This window comes from Nelusetta ayraudi, unplaced genomic scaffold (assembly GCF_046127955.1).
Source record: "Nelusetta ayraudi isolate G7.1 ecotype Tasmania unplaced genomic scaffold, CSIRO-AGI_Nayr_v1 ptg000026l, whole genome shotgun sequence".
NCBI lineage: Eukaryota > Metazoa > Chordata > Actinopteri > Tetraodontiformes > Monacanthidae > Nelusetta > Nelusetta ayraudi.
In genome coordinates, this window is record NW_027466076.1 from 1,836,160 (window position 1) to 1,850,741 (window position 14,582).

Here is a 14,582-nt window from a genome sequence, read left to right on the forward strand (position 1 = left end):
AACTTTACTATCCTAAAAAAGTCATTTGGTTTGTTTCCAGCAGTGAAAAATAGAAAACACAACAACAACAACAACAACAACAACTCAGGACCACACAGCGGCACTGAGCTGCAGTGGTTCCTGCTGCAACAGGACCAAACAGGTGGCGAGCTGGGGGCGGGGCCTCGTCCGCCCTCCGAACTGTCCTTTAGACCTTTTTTCCCCAGAGTTCTGTGATAAAAGGGAAGAACCGACACAGCTGTAAACACCTCAAACGGCCAGAGTTCATTTGGGAGCTACGAGTGCCCCCTACAGGTGGGAGAAGCATTTGGAAAGATTTCTTTGCAGAGTTCGTGCACCGACCAATAAGAGACCCGGGAAGACCTGTCGCTCGAGCCCCGCCCAGTGCTCACAGGTGCGTTCCGGTCACACCTGGACAGCAGCAGAACTCGAGACCCGTTGACTGGACCGATTGCACTTGCTGAAAACCGTACCCGCCTCAGCTACTGTGGCGCTCGTGGCACGCTGCCACCGAGCTCGCCGCTCTTCCCACCCTTTCGGTCCACACGGTGGCGCTGCTTCCCCGCTGGAGCTGCAGCGGGAGCGGCCGAGCCCACAGCTCCGGCTCAGTCCAACCCGACAGGAACTGACGTCCCCGCTGCCGAAGTGGACGGAAAAATGCAGCAGCAGCAGCAGCAGGAAAAGTGTCCGGAGCGGCCGCAGCGCCAGTAGGTGAGAAGTTCACCCGGTACCGAGCGACCCAGACCTGCTCTGACACTTTCTGGGGGAACCGGGACTTGGAGTTACCGCTTCCGGCCGCTTGTCGCTCGGCCAGCCCCGCTTCTCCTGCTTGTTTGGGATCAGAGTGTCGCGGGGTTCTTGCCAGAACCGCCCGGTTCTGTAGAACCAGAAAGTATCCGAGAGGCCGGAGGCGACACGGAGGTTCCTGTTCGGTCGCTTTATTTCAGTTCGCTCGCTGTTTGTTAGTGTTCTGTCCGCCGCTCGTCAGACTTGCTAGCCGCTAACTAGCATCAACTCCGGCTGAAGTGAAAGTTCCGAGCGCCAACTAAAGTCCGCAGCAGTGACGTGTTGAGCGGGCGGAGAGAGTCCCGGAGCCCCGGCAGGAGGCTGCTGCCCCCGGCCACCGACCTCCGGCCCCTGGGCTGCGAAAAACACTCTCGGACAGAGAAAAAGTCGAACGTGCTCGCTTTTACCGACTGTTGACGTCGCTTGACGGGCGTCAGGTGACCACAGGTTGGTTAGCCTGTCTGTCTATCTGTCTGACTGTCTGCCTGCTATCAGAGCTAGCATTGTCAGCTAGCCGCTGTTATCAGCAGCGACGTGCAGAGAGTTCCTCCAGCATAGCAGGAGCCCAGTTATGGCGGTGCTCTGAGAGTTTGCTGCGCAGGGTCTCCTGGCTGGACTGTGGAAGTTCTCAGTCAAGTTCGCCTGTGTTGACAACTTGATAACCCGACTCACTGTGCCACTGTGCTCTGATTGGGCCAAGCACCCAGTGGATTGCCAGCCACTTGAGTGCATGGGTGTGATGTTGAGGAAGTGGAGGACCAGAACCAGGACCAGGAGATGTTCCTCAGCTGTGAACTTGGCCAGTTAGTTATTATCTAGTTAGTGATTGTTGCTCTGTAACAGTGCACTTTGACCTGCAGTGCTGCTGACTGTGAGCTTTCCTCAGGTGAGGTCTGTCAGGTGAACACATGACTCTCCCGCGGTGGATGGTGGTCACGTTGAGGAGATGTGATGTTATCACAGTGCTTCGGTCTTATCTGCACCGAGCTCCTGCCAGCCAGTTCATTTTTATGGCTCAACAACAGGGGCATTTGCAGCTCCTGGCCGCTAGGGGGCACTCTGGCCATTCACCCCTAGCAACCTGTTGCCAGGTGAGTCCTAGTGGACAGTTAGACTCTACTAACCCTGTGAGCTAACAGAAGCTAATGTTAGCCGGAAATAGTTTCATTCGGCTTAGCGTTGTGCTGAACAGGAAACCAGCGTCTGCCCCTCAGGAAGTCACCTGCGGAGAGGATCTTCTCTAGTCCCGTCAGCTCACTGTTGATGTGGTGAGTCACATGACCAGATGCTTGTTGAGACCCAGAGCCAGGAAATGGCTGCTGCCCAGCTGATTTGCCTCGGGGTGTGGTCGGCTTCTCAGGTGCTCTGTTTAGTCATGTGACCTATGACACATTACCCGTGGTCACGTGATACGATGTGCCTGCTCAGGGCTGGTGTGAGATGGCAGGACACACACCTGTGTGTTTGCCTGTGTGTCTGTGTGTTTGTGTGTGTTAGCACAGCTGCTCACACACGCTGAGGCGGCGGCGCCACTTGCACAATGCTGCTGAGCTGAACGCTGCATTCCTCAGCTGCACAATAGTGTGAGGTTAATGGGGAGGAGGGGGGTCACGCCTGGGGGGGAGCGAGGGAGCAGGGAGGAACTCGCTCAACCCTGGGGGAGTCATGGCGCCATGAATGCCGGCTTTGAGGAGAGACGGCGTGATTTTAGGAGGACAGAACAACTGTTGTGGACCTGAACCTTGTGTTTGTGTGTTTGTTCCACGGCAGCCTGTGATTGGCAGAAGGATGAATGACTTCCTGTTACCTCAGAGGGGTCGTGTGTGTGTGTGTGTGTGTGTGTGTGTGTGTGTGTGTGTGTGTGTGTGTGTGTGTGTGTGTGTGTGTTAGCTCTAGCCTCTGACCATGTCTGCTCCTCCCTGCAGGTGTTTGATGCTCCTCACACCTTCTCTGCTGCTGCTTCTCATGGCCTCCAGCTGACCTCCTGGCCGAAATGTCCAGCGGAAATGGCTTCAGGCCCGACGGCACCCAGAAGAAGGGGCTTGTGGGTAAAGAAGAGGCGCTGCGTATGGAGGAGGAGGCCTTGGCCAAGCTGCAGAGGGATAAGAGGAGCGCTCTGCCATCTTCATCCTCCTTCCGGGCCAAGTCCTCCAGATCCACCACCACTACCACCACCTTGCCACCCCAGGCTCAGGTCCAGGCTCAGGACCTCATTGTTTTCCCGGAGACCAGGGCGGTGGAGGAGCCGGATCATTTCAAAGACATCGATGTAGACAAGATGTCCAAAGAGGAGCTGGAGAAGCTCCTCCTGGACGAGAACTTTGGAGCTCAGAGCAAGGTGTCGCGGCCCTCCTCCCTGCTGGGCTTCAACCTCAGTGCCTCCTACCCCGGGGGCCACGTCTGTAGCTCCTCACCCTTCCAGAGCGGCCAGTGGGCCTCTGTCCTGGCCACGCCCTCCAGCTCCAGCGGGACCACGCCCACCCAGCAGCCCACCTCCATGTTCTCCTCCAGCCCGTTCTCCAAGCCGGGCTCTTTCCAGAACGGCTTTGCCCCGCCCATCTCGCCTTACCTAGCCCTGCCCCCCCAGCCGACCTCCTTCATGACCTTCGCTCCCATCCAGCCCCCCACCGCCGCCGCCGCCATGGTCTACCCCCCGCCCACCGTCGACCCCCAGACGGCCAAACTGCTGGACAAGGTCGCCAGCACCTACGAGTACCAGAAGAATGGCAAGGGTGCCAGTGCCGAGCCCGACCCCACCCAGGCCGGTCCTCCTTCTCTGGCGCCCAACCCCCCTCCGCCTCAGCTGACGGCCGCCGAGGCCGCCGTCAACCGCTTTGATTGGCTGGACCTAGACCCGCTGACCAAACCCCGGGCCGAGAGCCAGGAGGTTACGGCGGGGTCAGCAGGCCCTGCCCTGGCAGAACCCGCAAAGCCTGCTGGAGACCCCTGGGATGCTGTTCTGGAGACGGAGGGGGGCAGCAGCCCCCTGCCGCAGAAGAGAAGCTCTACACCCGCCCGCTCGCCGCAGAGAAAGTCCTCTCCGGGGGGCGCCGCCGTCACCAGGAGCCACTCCCTCAACGTCCCAGGAAGCTCCGCCCAGCGCCGAGCCCGCAGCCAGGTACCATCACCGGGGTGGGGGGGGCCACTGTGGAAGAGGGTGGGACCTGGTGAGGAACTAATAGCCAACCTACCAGAGAGCATCTGACCTACTGGGTAACCTGACATCTGTGATGTCAGAGCAGATAGCTCTTCCCACTGGCAGCGGTGAGGAGTGCAGGTCCTGCACTGAGACCCATCAGAACCAGTGTTGGTTTATTAAGCCCCAATTCACACCAAAATCATCTGTGGCGCAGTCGCGACTCCGTACCCTATCACATCAAAGGGGTTTCCAAGCGGGTGTTTTGTTGACGTTTCACAGTAAAACACAGCACATATAAAAACAAATTCCAGCACATTGTATGTTATGATGAAAGTCAAACGGATCCACCGTGTTTTCCAATCACCGACTTCCTGTTGGACGATTCTGCCTGCTGCGATTGACGCGTGAAAAATAGAACACTGTATTTTTTCAAAGCGGCGCGACTGCACGCTTCTGGGACGCTTCTGCACCCGCGCCACGCTTGGTGTGACCCTGCACATTGACTTTAATTACCGCCATCTGCTGCGGAGCCGCAGTCATGCCGCAGATGCTTTTGGTGGGAATTGGGGGTTATTGTGGTGTGTCGTGACTCATTCACCTGCTAACACTAGCGATAGGGTTTTTTTTTTTGTTTGTTTGTTTTTTGTTTGTTTTGTTTTTTGAGCATATTAACTTTCTACTAAGGTAACTAAATTGTCTGTCCGACACACAGCTTGAGGCTCCGCCCACACAATTTGAGGCTCCACGCACTCAGCAGCATTGTTGTTTTTATTTTAGTGGACAACATAAGTCCATAAGTAACTGTTGTGCATCGGTCCTGCTGAATTATTTGCAAGTGTCATGTTGTTGTGTGCGGCGTCGCCGTGGGCGACTGGCCCCGCCAACTGGAGCACCATCTGTCAGCAGTGTGGCCCCTCCCCCTGACTGGACCTGTTCTTGTTTTGCCTTCCAAATTGGTTCTGGTTCTGGGTCTGCGCCTGCACACACAAAAAATGTTCTCTCTGATCAGCAACAGAGACAGTGTGTCTCATATTGATGATGTCACCAGCAAAATGTTTGTGAGTAGCAGATGTTTCTGACTGTCGGTTAATCTCAGGATGTGTTACTTCCTGTTGGAAAGAGGAAGTGCTGGTTCCTCTGAAGTCAGACTCTGAGCTTTGCTCATCAGAAGTTCTCAGGGTTCAGGATCAGATGTTGAAATGTTTTGGTTCTTGATAGGTTCTGACAGACAGACAGACAGACAGACAGACAGACAGGAAAAGCTTTCCATGACAAATCCTGAAAGTCTCCACACTAGTAAAGTTGCCAGTGTCCTGGCTCTGGTCCTGGTCCTGGCCCTGGCCCTGGCCTTGGTCAAGTGATGCCACAGGATTCTTTGCATGACTCAGCACTTTCACTTCTCATTTCCTGTGGAGCACAGGAAGTACATTCCTCAACCTCTGGCAGTGACACAGCAGTGTGTGTGTGCGTGTGTGTGCGCGTGCGCTCTTGCTCACGCTCATGCTCACTCCTGCAGGAGAAGGCAACAGGAAGTGGTCTGCTGAAGAACGCCACACTGGAGGAGTGGGACGCTCAGAACCTGGAGGTGGTGGCCTTCCGTGAAGACGTTGCGCAGTGAGTTCTAGCTGTGGGTCACATGACCCTGTGACTGACCTGCTGTCTTCCTGCACCACCTCACCCTTACCAGGGGCAGCAGGCTGCCTGCCCCCTGCAGGTGGGAGTGTGCACTGACCCAGGTCCTCCTGGTCCGGTCCTGTCCTCTGTCTGCAGGCTTCGCTCGTCTTTCCCTCATGACGACGTGTCCACCAACCCGGGCTACGTCCTGAGCCCAGTCATCAGCCAGCGGGACAGCACCGGAGACGCAAGCTCCTCTGTCAAGGTTTCCATCGAGATCTCAGAGTCGCAGCAGCCGGTCACATTCACCTGCGACGGTGAGCACCTGTTCCTCGCCTCCAGGATGCTGAGGAGGAGCCATCCTGATGTTCAGTTCTGACCTCTGTCCCCCCACCCCCTTCGCCCACAGTGAGTTCCCCGGTCGAGCTGCTGATCAGCCAGACTCTGTGCTGGGTCCACGACGACCTGGACCAGGTGGACTTCTCCAGCTACCTGCTCAAAGTGTGCGGTAGGGAAGAGGTGCTGCAGAGGTGAGTTAGTGGCGGGGTGGGATGGACGCAGGTCTCCTCCTCACCTCACCGTGGTGCCAGGTGTGCTGACCCTGTGGACCCCTCCCCTCCCTCCCCCCTCTCCAGCAAACACAGCCTGGGCAGCCACCAGTATGTCCAGGACTGCAGGAAGTGGGAGAGCGAGATCAGCCTGCAGCTGCTGAGACACTCCACCGTCCGGAGGGACCTGGCCCGCACCGTGAGTCACATGACCTTTGGCCCCCACCTCCCTCCAGCGACGCCACTGCCCTCCTTCTGTCCTTAACCCCAGATGTGTGTTCCCAGGGCGAGGATGACCAGACTCCCATCGACCTGGAGAAACACCTGGGCCAGGTGGACCGGCCGTTCAGGGAGAACATCACCAGGTAGGTCCAGTCGCTCGGGGACTCACCTCAGCGCTGCCTCCAACCGGTTTGAACTGGAGGTTTTCAAAGTGTGTTGAGGACCTTTTAATAGCTCCTGAGTTCCATCTTGATGGCTCCTCCTCTCTCTGGGCTTCTGTTGCAGACAGGGCCTCGTGGACTACCTTGAGGGCTACCACACCCAAGTGAACATCTGCCTGCAGAACGAGGTGGGTGCGGTCCTGAGGAGCTCTGTTGCCGTCAGCTGCTGCGGTGTTGAGGACACGTGTATGTGTGTGTGTGTCTGTCCAGAGCTCCCAGTACAAGACCGTGGAACGGCTGGTCCAAACCCTGAAGAACCTCTGCTGCGCCCTTGACGAGGTGGAGACCCAGAACATCAGTGAGGCCGTCAAACGGCTGCGGCACTCAGTCAACTTACCTAGAACACACTCTCCTAAGGTGGGTTCTGCTGACCTGGCCTGCACGCACGCACGCACGCACGCACACACACACACACACACACACACACACACACACACACTGACTGTCTCTCATCTCTGTTAGATGGACTCCAGATCATCTGGCCAGTCTTCCAACGGTGAGTGCAGCAGGACACACTCAGCTTCTGCATGTTGCTCATCATGTCGACCCAGTGGCCCTGACCCTTGACCCCTGAACCCCACAGGTCACAGCAGTCCTGTGGAGGAGAGCATGGAGCTTCTGACCCAGGCCGTCTACCAGCTGGTGAAGCTCTACCTGCGCTCCTTCTGCCCACCTTCGCCCTCATTCACGTCACCTCCTGCGCTACCTGCGGAGGGCGCCGTGGAGGGGAGGAGCAGTAGAGAGGCCTCTGGCACCACGGACCACCTCCAGTTCACGCTGTTTTCCCTGCACGGCGTCCCGTCCAGCTGGGTCAGCAGGTCAGTGACCTCCTCTTGATGGGGAGTAGTGGTCTACTGGCATCCATCTCATGAGCTTCTGTCGTGTGTGTGTGTGTGTGTGTGTGTGTGTGTGTGTGTGTGTGTGTGTGTGTGTGTGATTGTGTGTGTGTGTGTGTGTGTGTGTGTGTGTGTTTTTCAGAATATATTTCTATTATAAAGTGGTATACATGTTAGTATATTTTCTTACCAAAGTGGTACTGTAATTATCAGAACTGGAAGAGGTCAGAGGTCAGGTGACCACAACAGCAGGTGGAGCAGGAGTGTGCAACAAGAAGACACAAATGTTTTGCAGGAATGGCGCTGTGTGTCAGTGTGTGTTGTTGTTGTTGTGTTGCAGTTATGAGAAGTACTACGTGATGTGTTCACTGACCCACAATGGAAAGAACCTGTTCAAACCGGTTCAGTCCAAGAGAGCCAGAACCTACCGGAGCTTCTTCTACCACGCCAAGTGGGACGAGCTGTAAGTTTGCGGCTCCTTCTCCTCCTCTTCCTCCTCCTCCTCCTCCTCCTCTTGCAACATCTCCTCCCTCACTCTGCTCCCGATGCTTTCCTCCAGGATCAGTTTTCCCATGGCGGTAGCGGTGCTCCCCCTGGAGGCCGTGCTGGGTCTTAGCGTGTTTGGCGTGCTCAACCAGAACGCTGGCGGCTCTCCGGACTCCAACAAGCAGCGGAAGGCACCGGAGCTCTTGGGAAAGGTCTCCATGCCGCTGTTTGACTTCAGAGGGTGAAGAGGCCGTCAGCCCAGCAGAATGTATCTGGCGCCCTCTGGAGGCAGCAATTGATTGTGTTTGTGTTGTGTGCTGCAGGGTTCTGGCCCGAGGCAGCAGGTTGTTGTGTCTGTGGTCATGTGACCAGGAGGCCAGCCGGAGGAGACCTCCCACTCAGAGGATTGTGCTGCAGGTAAGGGTCAACGCTGGTGTTGTAGTGCTGCACCAGTGGCAGCAGAAGCTGCAGAGAGGATGTGATGATTCTGATGCACGCTCTCCACCTGCCCCGCCGTCTCCAGGTGGACTTCCCCACCTCTGCTGTCGACATCCTGTACGTGGAGCCCCCCAAAGCCGCCGGCCTGGAGCTCCGCCCCCAGGAGGAGCTCGACCCCGACCTGAGACGCAAACTGGAGAAGATCTGCAGCCGGGCGTCAAATTTCGGGTGAGAAACGTGGGGAGTGAAGGCGTAGAGAGCAACAGGCCACGCCCACTCCGCTCGTTGCCTTCCCCACGAGGCCAAAGTTCAGCCTGCCTGAGAAGACGAAGCGCTGACCGACGCTCACTGTCTCCCCACCGTTGCCCCCTGCAGGCTGAAGCGAGCCGACCAGCAGCTGCTGTGGGACCACCGTCTCCACTGCTGGAAGCACCATCCTAGCAGCCTGCCCAAGGTGCTGGCCAGTGTTCCCAGTTGGGACTGGGCCAGCATGGCTCACATCCACTCCCTTCTGCACCAGTGGCCCCGCCTCCCGGCGGTCACCGCCCTGGAGATGCTGGACTCAAAGTACCCGAAGACCTGCAGCCCGTAGAAGTTAGTCAGCATCAGCACCTTGTCTGTCCTTCAACTCTGTGTGTGTGGCCCCCCCCCAGGTTTGCAGACACTGAGGTGAGGCGTGTGGCAGTGAGCTGGATCCAGGAGAGCAGTGACGACGAGCTGGCTGACTACCTGCCCCAGCTGGTCCAGGTGAGGTCCGGCCCAGGTGGGCGGTGCTTCCTGCGGGTGGGCGTCCTCCTTCCTCACTGTGTGTGTGTGTGTGTGTGTGTGTGTGTGTGTGTGTGTGTGTGTGTGTGTGTGTGTGTGTGTGTGTGTGTGTTCTTCTCAGGCGGTGAAGTTCGAGTGCCACCTGAAGAACGCCCTGGTCATGTTCATGCTGTCCAGAGCTCAGGTCAACGTCAACATCGCCCACCACCTCTACTGGTGAGGCCACGCCCACACCTGATCACATGGCCCACACGACTGCCCCCCCCACTAACTATCCCCCCCACCATCTCCCACTGACTCTGTGTGGCCGCAGGCTGCTGAAGGACGCGGTGCAGGACCTGGCCTGGGGGAGGCGCTATGAGCTGGTGCTGGGAGCCCTGCTATGCCTGTGTGGGGACAAGATGAGGGAGGAGCTACAAAAGCAGACCCAACTGGTGGAGCTGCTGGGGGGCGTGGCCGAGAGGGTGAGACAGGCTGGTAGCTCTGCACGACAGGTGGGTGTGTATTAGTGTTGTCAAAAATATCAGTATTGAACACTAAAAACGGTTCAATATGACTTTTCCATAGTATCGATTTACACTCGACGTGCACCGCCGCCACCGTGTCTTTGTGTGTGTGTGTTGATGCTTTTCCTGTGTGTGCGGGTGCAGGTAGCTCTGCAGGAGGGTCTGGAGAACGTTCAGAACTTCTTCCAGAGGAACAACTGTCGACTTCCCCTCTGCCCCAGTCTGGTGGCCAAGGAGCTGAACCTCAAGGTAACACACACACACACACACACACACACACACACACACACACACACACCGAGACTCCTCAGTTTCCAGATTATTTTCCCTGTTTTAATTGTAAAACCTGTGTGTGTGTGTGTGTGTGTGTGTGTGTGTGTGTGTGTGTGTGTGTGTGTGTGTGTGTGTGTGTGTGTGTGTGTGTGTGTGTGTAGGCCTGCTCCTTCTTCAGCTCCAACGCTCTTCCTCTTAAACTGGCTCTGGTGAACTCTGACCCCCTGGGGGAGGAGATTAACGTCATGTTCAAGGTACTACACACACACACACACACACACACACCAGTCCAGTCTGTGATCCCTGGTGGCTGAACGGTGCCCCCTGGTGGCTGACCTGCGCTGCTGCTGCTGTGTGTGGAGGTGGGGGAGGACCTGAGGCAGGACATGCTGGCCCTCCAGATGATCCGGGTCATGGACCGGATCTGGCTGCAGGAGGGTCTGGACCTCCGCATCGTCAACTTCCGGTGCATCTCCACCGGAAAACACAGAGGTACTGGCTCCTCGTGTGTGTGTGTGTGTGTGTGTGTGTGTGTGTGTGTGTGTGTGTGTGTGTGTGTGTGTGTGTGTGTGTGTGTGTGTGACTCTCTACTCGTCTTCTCCAGGCATGGTGGAGCTGGTCCCGTTCTCAGACACCCTGAGGAAGATCCAGGTGGAGTACGGTGTGACCGGCTCCTTCAAGGACAAACCGCTGGCTGAGTGGCTCCGCAAGTACAACCCTGCTGAGGACGAGTACGACAAGGTGACCACACACACACTGAAGAGTGACACGGGAGTGCATTTTCACTCCTGTCCCATTCCACTCCTGTACCGCTCCCTTTGTTTTCCTCTTCTAGTCTTTAAGGCAATACCATTGAATGATCTTGAATTGATCTTCTCCCCATTCTTTTAAGAATACTTTGTGATCTTCAGTTTTATTTCAAAATGGACACCAACACGAACAAATCACCTGTTGTACTGTAGGGAGGAATTTATTGCCTCTAATCTAAACTGAACCTTCACTGCAGGGCACAAAACATCCCGTGTGAATACTGCTGGGGAAATATACCAGCCTCTTAGACACAGACATGCACGCAAACATACACAACCCTGCCGACGTTGAGACATGGTAACCACACAACTGGCAACCTTAACACCTGAAGCAGGTCCAGATCGGCTCCTGATGCTCCTCCCCTTCCTCTTCCAGTTCCACCTTCTCCTCCTCCTCCTCCTCCTGATTCTCCTTGTACTCCTCTTCCAGGCCTCGGAGAACTTCATCTACTCGTGCGCTGGCTGCTGCGTGGCCACCTACGTCCTGGGCATCTGCGACCGCCACAACGACAACATCATGCTGCGCTCCACGGGTCACATGTTCCACATCGATTTTGGAAAGTTCCTGGGCCACGCCCAGATGTTCGGCAGCTTCAAGAGGTGGGTGGGGCTCAAGAGTTCGGAGCAGGGCGGGGCCGGGGAAAGTTGGACGGGGCGTCTCTCTCCTGTTGTGACCGCCGCTCCTCCTCCCGCCACAGAGACCGAGCGCCCTTCGTCCTGACCTCCGACATGGCCTACGTCATCAACGGCGGCGAGCGTCCCACCAGCCGCTTCCAGCTGTTTGTTGACTTGTGCTGTCAGGCCTACAACCTCATCAGGAAGCACTCAGGGCTGTTCCTCAACCTGCTGGCACTGGTAGGACACGCCTGCACACGCTTCCACACATTTCAACAGTGTCATATAAACAGAGTACAGTTTGTATAGTGTGTGTGTGTGTGTGTGTGTGTGTGTGTGTGTGTGTGTGTGTGTGTGTGTGTGTGTGTGTGTGTGTGTGTGTGTGTGTGTGTAGATGACCTCCTCGGGCCTCCCTGAGCTCAGCGGCTCTCAGGACCTGAAGTACGTCTTCGACGCCCTCCAGCCTCACAACACGGATGCCGAGGCCACCATCCTGTTCACAAGGTCGGTGGTCACATGACCCTGGGGGTGGGGGATGGAGTTGTAGACAGTGGTGGTGGTGGTGGTGGTCAAGCTCTCTCTCTGGCTCCCCCTGCAGGCTGATTGAGTCCAGTCTGGGCAGTGTGGCGACCAAGTTCAACTTCTTCATCCACAACTTGGCCCAACTGAGGTTCTCCGGGCTGCCGGCCAGCGACGAGCCCATTCTGACCTTCTCCCCGAAGACCTTCACCCTCCGGCAGGATGGCCGCATCGCCAGCGCCTCCATCTTCTCGTTCCAGAAGAGATACAGCCCCGACAAGCACTACGTGAGTGTGAAGCCTCCTCCGCCCCTGAGGATCTGCAGCAGGACTGTAGCCGTGGTGATGACGTGATGTTTCCTCACAGACGTACGTGGTGAGGCTTCTCAGAGAAGGTCACCAGGAGCCCCAGTTCATCTTCCGCACCTTTGACGAGTTCCAGGAGCTCCACAACAAGCTCTGCATCCTCTTCCCTCTGTGGAAGCTGCCCAGGTAGACCACAGCAGCTCCTCTACAACCTCCACAACACCTGCAGGACCCTCTGAATGGATGGACGGATGGATGGATGGATGGATGGATGGACAACACCTCAACACACTCACATACACACACACACACCACCCTCAGCTTCTCTGTCTCTCCCCCAGCTTCCCTAACAAGATGGTGCTCGGTCGCACACACATCAAGGAGGTGGCAATAAAGAGGAAGTTGGAGCTCAACAACTATGTCCACAACCTGCTGAGGAGCTCCACCGAGGTCTCTCAGGTACACCCACACCCACAAACTCACTCACACACACACGCAAACACAACGTGATCTGCTGAGGTTCTGGCTGCTGCTTCCAGTGTGACCTGGTCTACACCTTCTTCCATCCCATCGTCCGAGATGACAAGGCAGAAGGTCTGGACTCGGCTCCTCCCAGAGCGTTGGAGCCTCCCGTCAGCCCCACGGCGGGTCGGGTGGAGGGCGAGGTCAAGCTCTCCATCTCCTACAGGAATGGCACCCTCTTCATCATGGTCATGCACATCAAAGACCTGGTAAACACCCGTTGTCCCGCCGAGATGTTTGTGGTGGCTGGTCGTCACGCTCACCCTGCCACCGGCGTACCCGCCTCCCCCTGCAGGTGTCCGAGGACGGAACGGACCCCAACCCCTACGTCAAGACCTACCTGCTGCCCGATCCACACAAGACCTCCAAACGCAAGACCAAGATCTCCAGGAAGACCAGGAATCCCACCTTCAACGAGATGGTGAGGAGGCTCCTCAGAGTTCTGCTAACTGCCGAAGCCTCCTGAGATCTGACCAGATGGTCCAGGTGGTCCAGATGGTCCCACAGTGAAGATCTCATGTCCTGATCTTCTCTCTCTCCACAGCTGGTGTACAATGGCTTCAGCAAGGAGACCCTGGGCCTGCGGGAGCTCCAACTGAGCGTGCTCAGTGCCGAGTCTCTGCGGGAGAACTACTACCTGGGCGGAGTCACGCTGAGGCTGCAGGACTTTGACCTGGGCCGGGAGACGGTCAGGTGGTACAAGCTGACCGCTGTGCCCCTCTTCTAGCCAGCCACAGCGCCCCCTGCAGTGTCCTCTGGTCGAAGCAACACTTCTCTTCAGTGGGCCGAGCTGAACACTGAGCAGGCCCACTCACACACTTTCTCCACTTATCTGTTGTAAGATGACGGCTCTCTGTTCGTAGCTGGAGCTTGTGACTTTGGACCGAGGCCTGCTCTCTTCCTCCTCCTCATCCTTCCTCCTTCTCCCGACCCTCCTCCTCATCTTTACTCCTTCCCCACCTGTCTTTCTCCTCTGCTTCCTCCCCGTCCTTCCTCCTTCCTCCTCCCTCCTCCCTCCTCCTCACCACCTCTTTGTCTTTTTCCTCCACCTCGTCTCCCTCCTCCTTTTCCACCTCTTTCATCTCTTCTTCTCCTCTCCTCCTCCCTCCCTCCTCCCTCCTCCCTCCTCTCTCCTCCTCCTTTCAGGTCCTTCAGATCCTGAAGAGACTGAAGCTGTAATTAATGTTTTGTACATTTTGATATTGGGACCAAACGTCTTAACTGACTTTCTACAGATGGACTTTTATTTTCTACGGGAGGAAAAAGGGCCTTTAATTTTTCTACTGTCAGGAAGTGAACCAATCAGTGGCCTTCATACCACCACTGTGCCAAACATTTGGAGCGCCACCTGGTGGAGCTCCTGGGTGTGTCCCCGCTGAGCCTCACTGCTTTTTGACTCCCTGCTGACTGATGTTCAGATGCTCCTCACCGCAACCCTCCACCAGGACTTGGTCTCTTCCTCCTCCTCTTCCTCCTCCTTCACCAGCCCTAGATGATGATGATGATGATGATGATGATGTCCAGATCTTGTGACTTCCTGCAGGTTTTACAAAGGGAAGGAGATCCAGAGCTAAACATTAGCTGATTTCTTTCTTTCTCGCTAACTAACGTTTCTTGAAGAGATAAATGTTTTTTCTCGTAGATGGCGTGACATCACAACGCCCCCTAACTGGCCAGTTATTTATTCTGAGCTATAATCTGATTGGATCAGTGTGTACTGTAATCTCTCCTCAAGCACAGTAAATGTTTTTGGAACAAGGTGCCATTGTCTCTTCAGTCTCACAACTAACACAAAAGTGCAAAACAATTGTAATATGGACACAAAGCGACCAATCGTACTGAGGCGACGCCACAAACTCCGCCTCCTCTGTCTCCAAACCGCCTGCCTCGGTCCCTGATTGGTTAGCGTTAGGGCTAGCGTAGTGTTAGCAGTGGGGTTGTGCGGCGTGCATATAACTCAGCCAATCAGGGACAGAGA

At 56.3% G+C, this 14,582-nt stretch overlaps 1 protein-coding gene across 2 annotated transcripts; it reads left to right on the forward strand.

Moving 5' to 3' along the window:
- Positions 1–143: 143 nt before the first annotated feature.
- On the forward strand, positions 144–14,364 carry pik3c2a (phosphatidylinositol-4-phosphate 3-kinase, catalytic subunit type 2 alpha). 2 transcript variants are annotated; one of them, XM_076028868.1, is made up of 32 exons: positions 144–711; positions 2,712–3,904; positions 5,442–5,539; positions 5,696–5,856; positions 5,949–6,069; positions 6,175–6,286; positions 6,373–6,452; positions 6,595–6,658; positions 6,741–6,887; positions 6,993–7,026; positions 7,114–7,348; positions 7,707–7,829; positions 7,926–8,093; positions 8,176–8,269; positions 8,376–8,518; positions 8,666–8,857; positions 8,944–9,037; positions 9,177–9,271; positions 9,369–9,549; positions 9,706–9,810; positions 9,996–10,088; positions 10,197–10,326; positions 10,439–10,575; positions 11,074–11,243; positions 11,342–11,498; positions 11,653–11,762; positions 11,857–12,064; positions 12,144–12,268; positions 12,424–12,541; positions 12,622–12,813; positions 12,900–13,025; positions 13,149–14,364. In XM_076028868.1, the coding sequence occupies exons 2-32, from the start codon at positions 2,780–2,782 to the stop codon at positions 13,329–13,331; spliced, it is 5,121 nt and encodes a 1,706-aa protein (XP_075884983.1). In that variant the 5' UTR covers positions 144–711; positions 2,712–2,779; the 3' UTR covers positions 13,332–14,364. The 2 variants fall into 2 exon arrangements, with proteins under 2 accessions (XP_075884983.1, XP_075884984.1); XM_076028869.1 differs by lacking the exon at positions 144–711 and adding an exon at positions 1,087–1,233.
- The last annotated feature ends 218 nt before the right edge of the window (positions 14,365–14,582 follow it).

Bases quoted from the DNA above. Each gene is read 5' to 3' on its own strand.
- pik3c2a (XM_076028868.1), top strand. From the start codon at position 2,780: ATGTCCAGCGGAAATGGCTTCAGGCCCGACGGCACCCAGAAGAAGGGG. The intron at 8,858-8,943 runs GTACCCGAAGAC...GCCCCCCCCCAG, and splicing joins CTGGAGATGCTGGACTCAAA to GTTTGCAGACACTGAGGTGA. The intron at 10,576-11,073 runs GTGACCACACAC...CTCCTCTTCCAG, and splicing joins CTGAGGACGAGTACGACAAG to GCCTCGGAGAACTTCATCTA.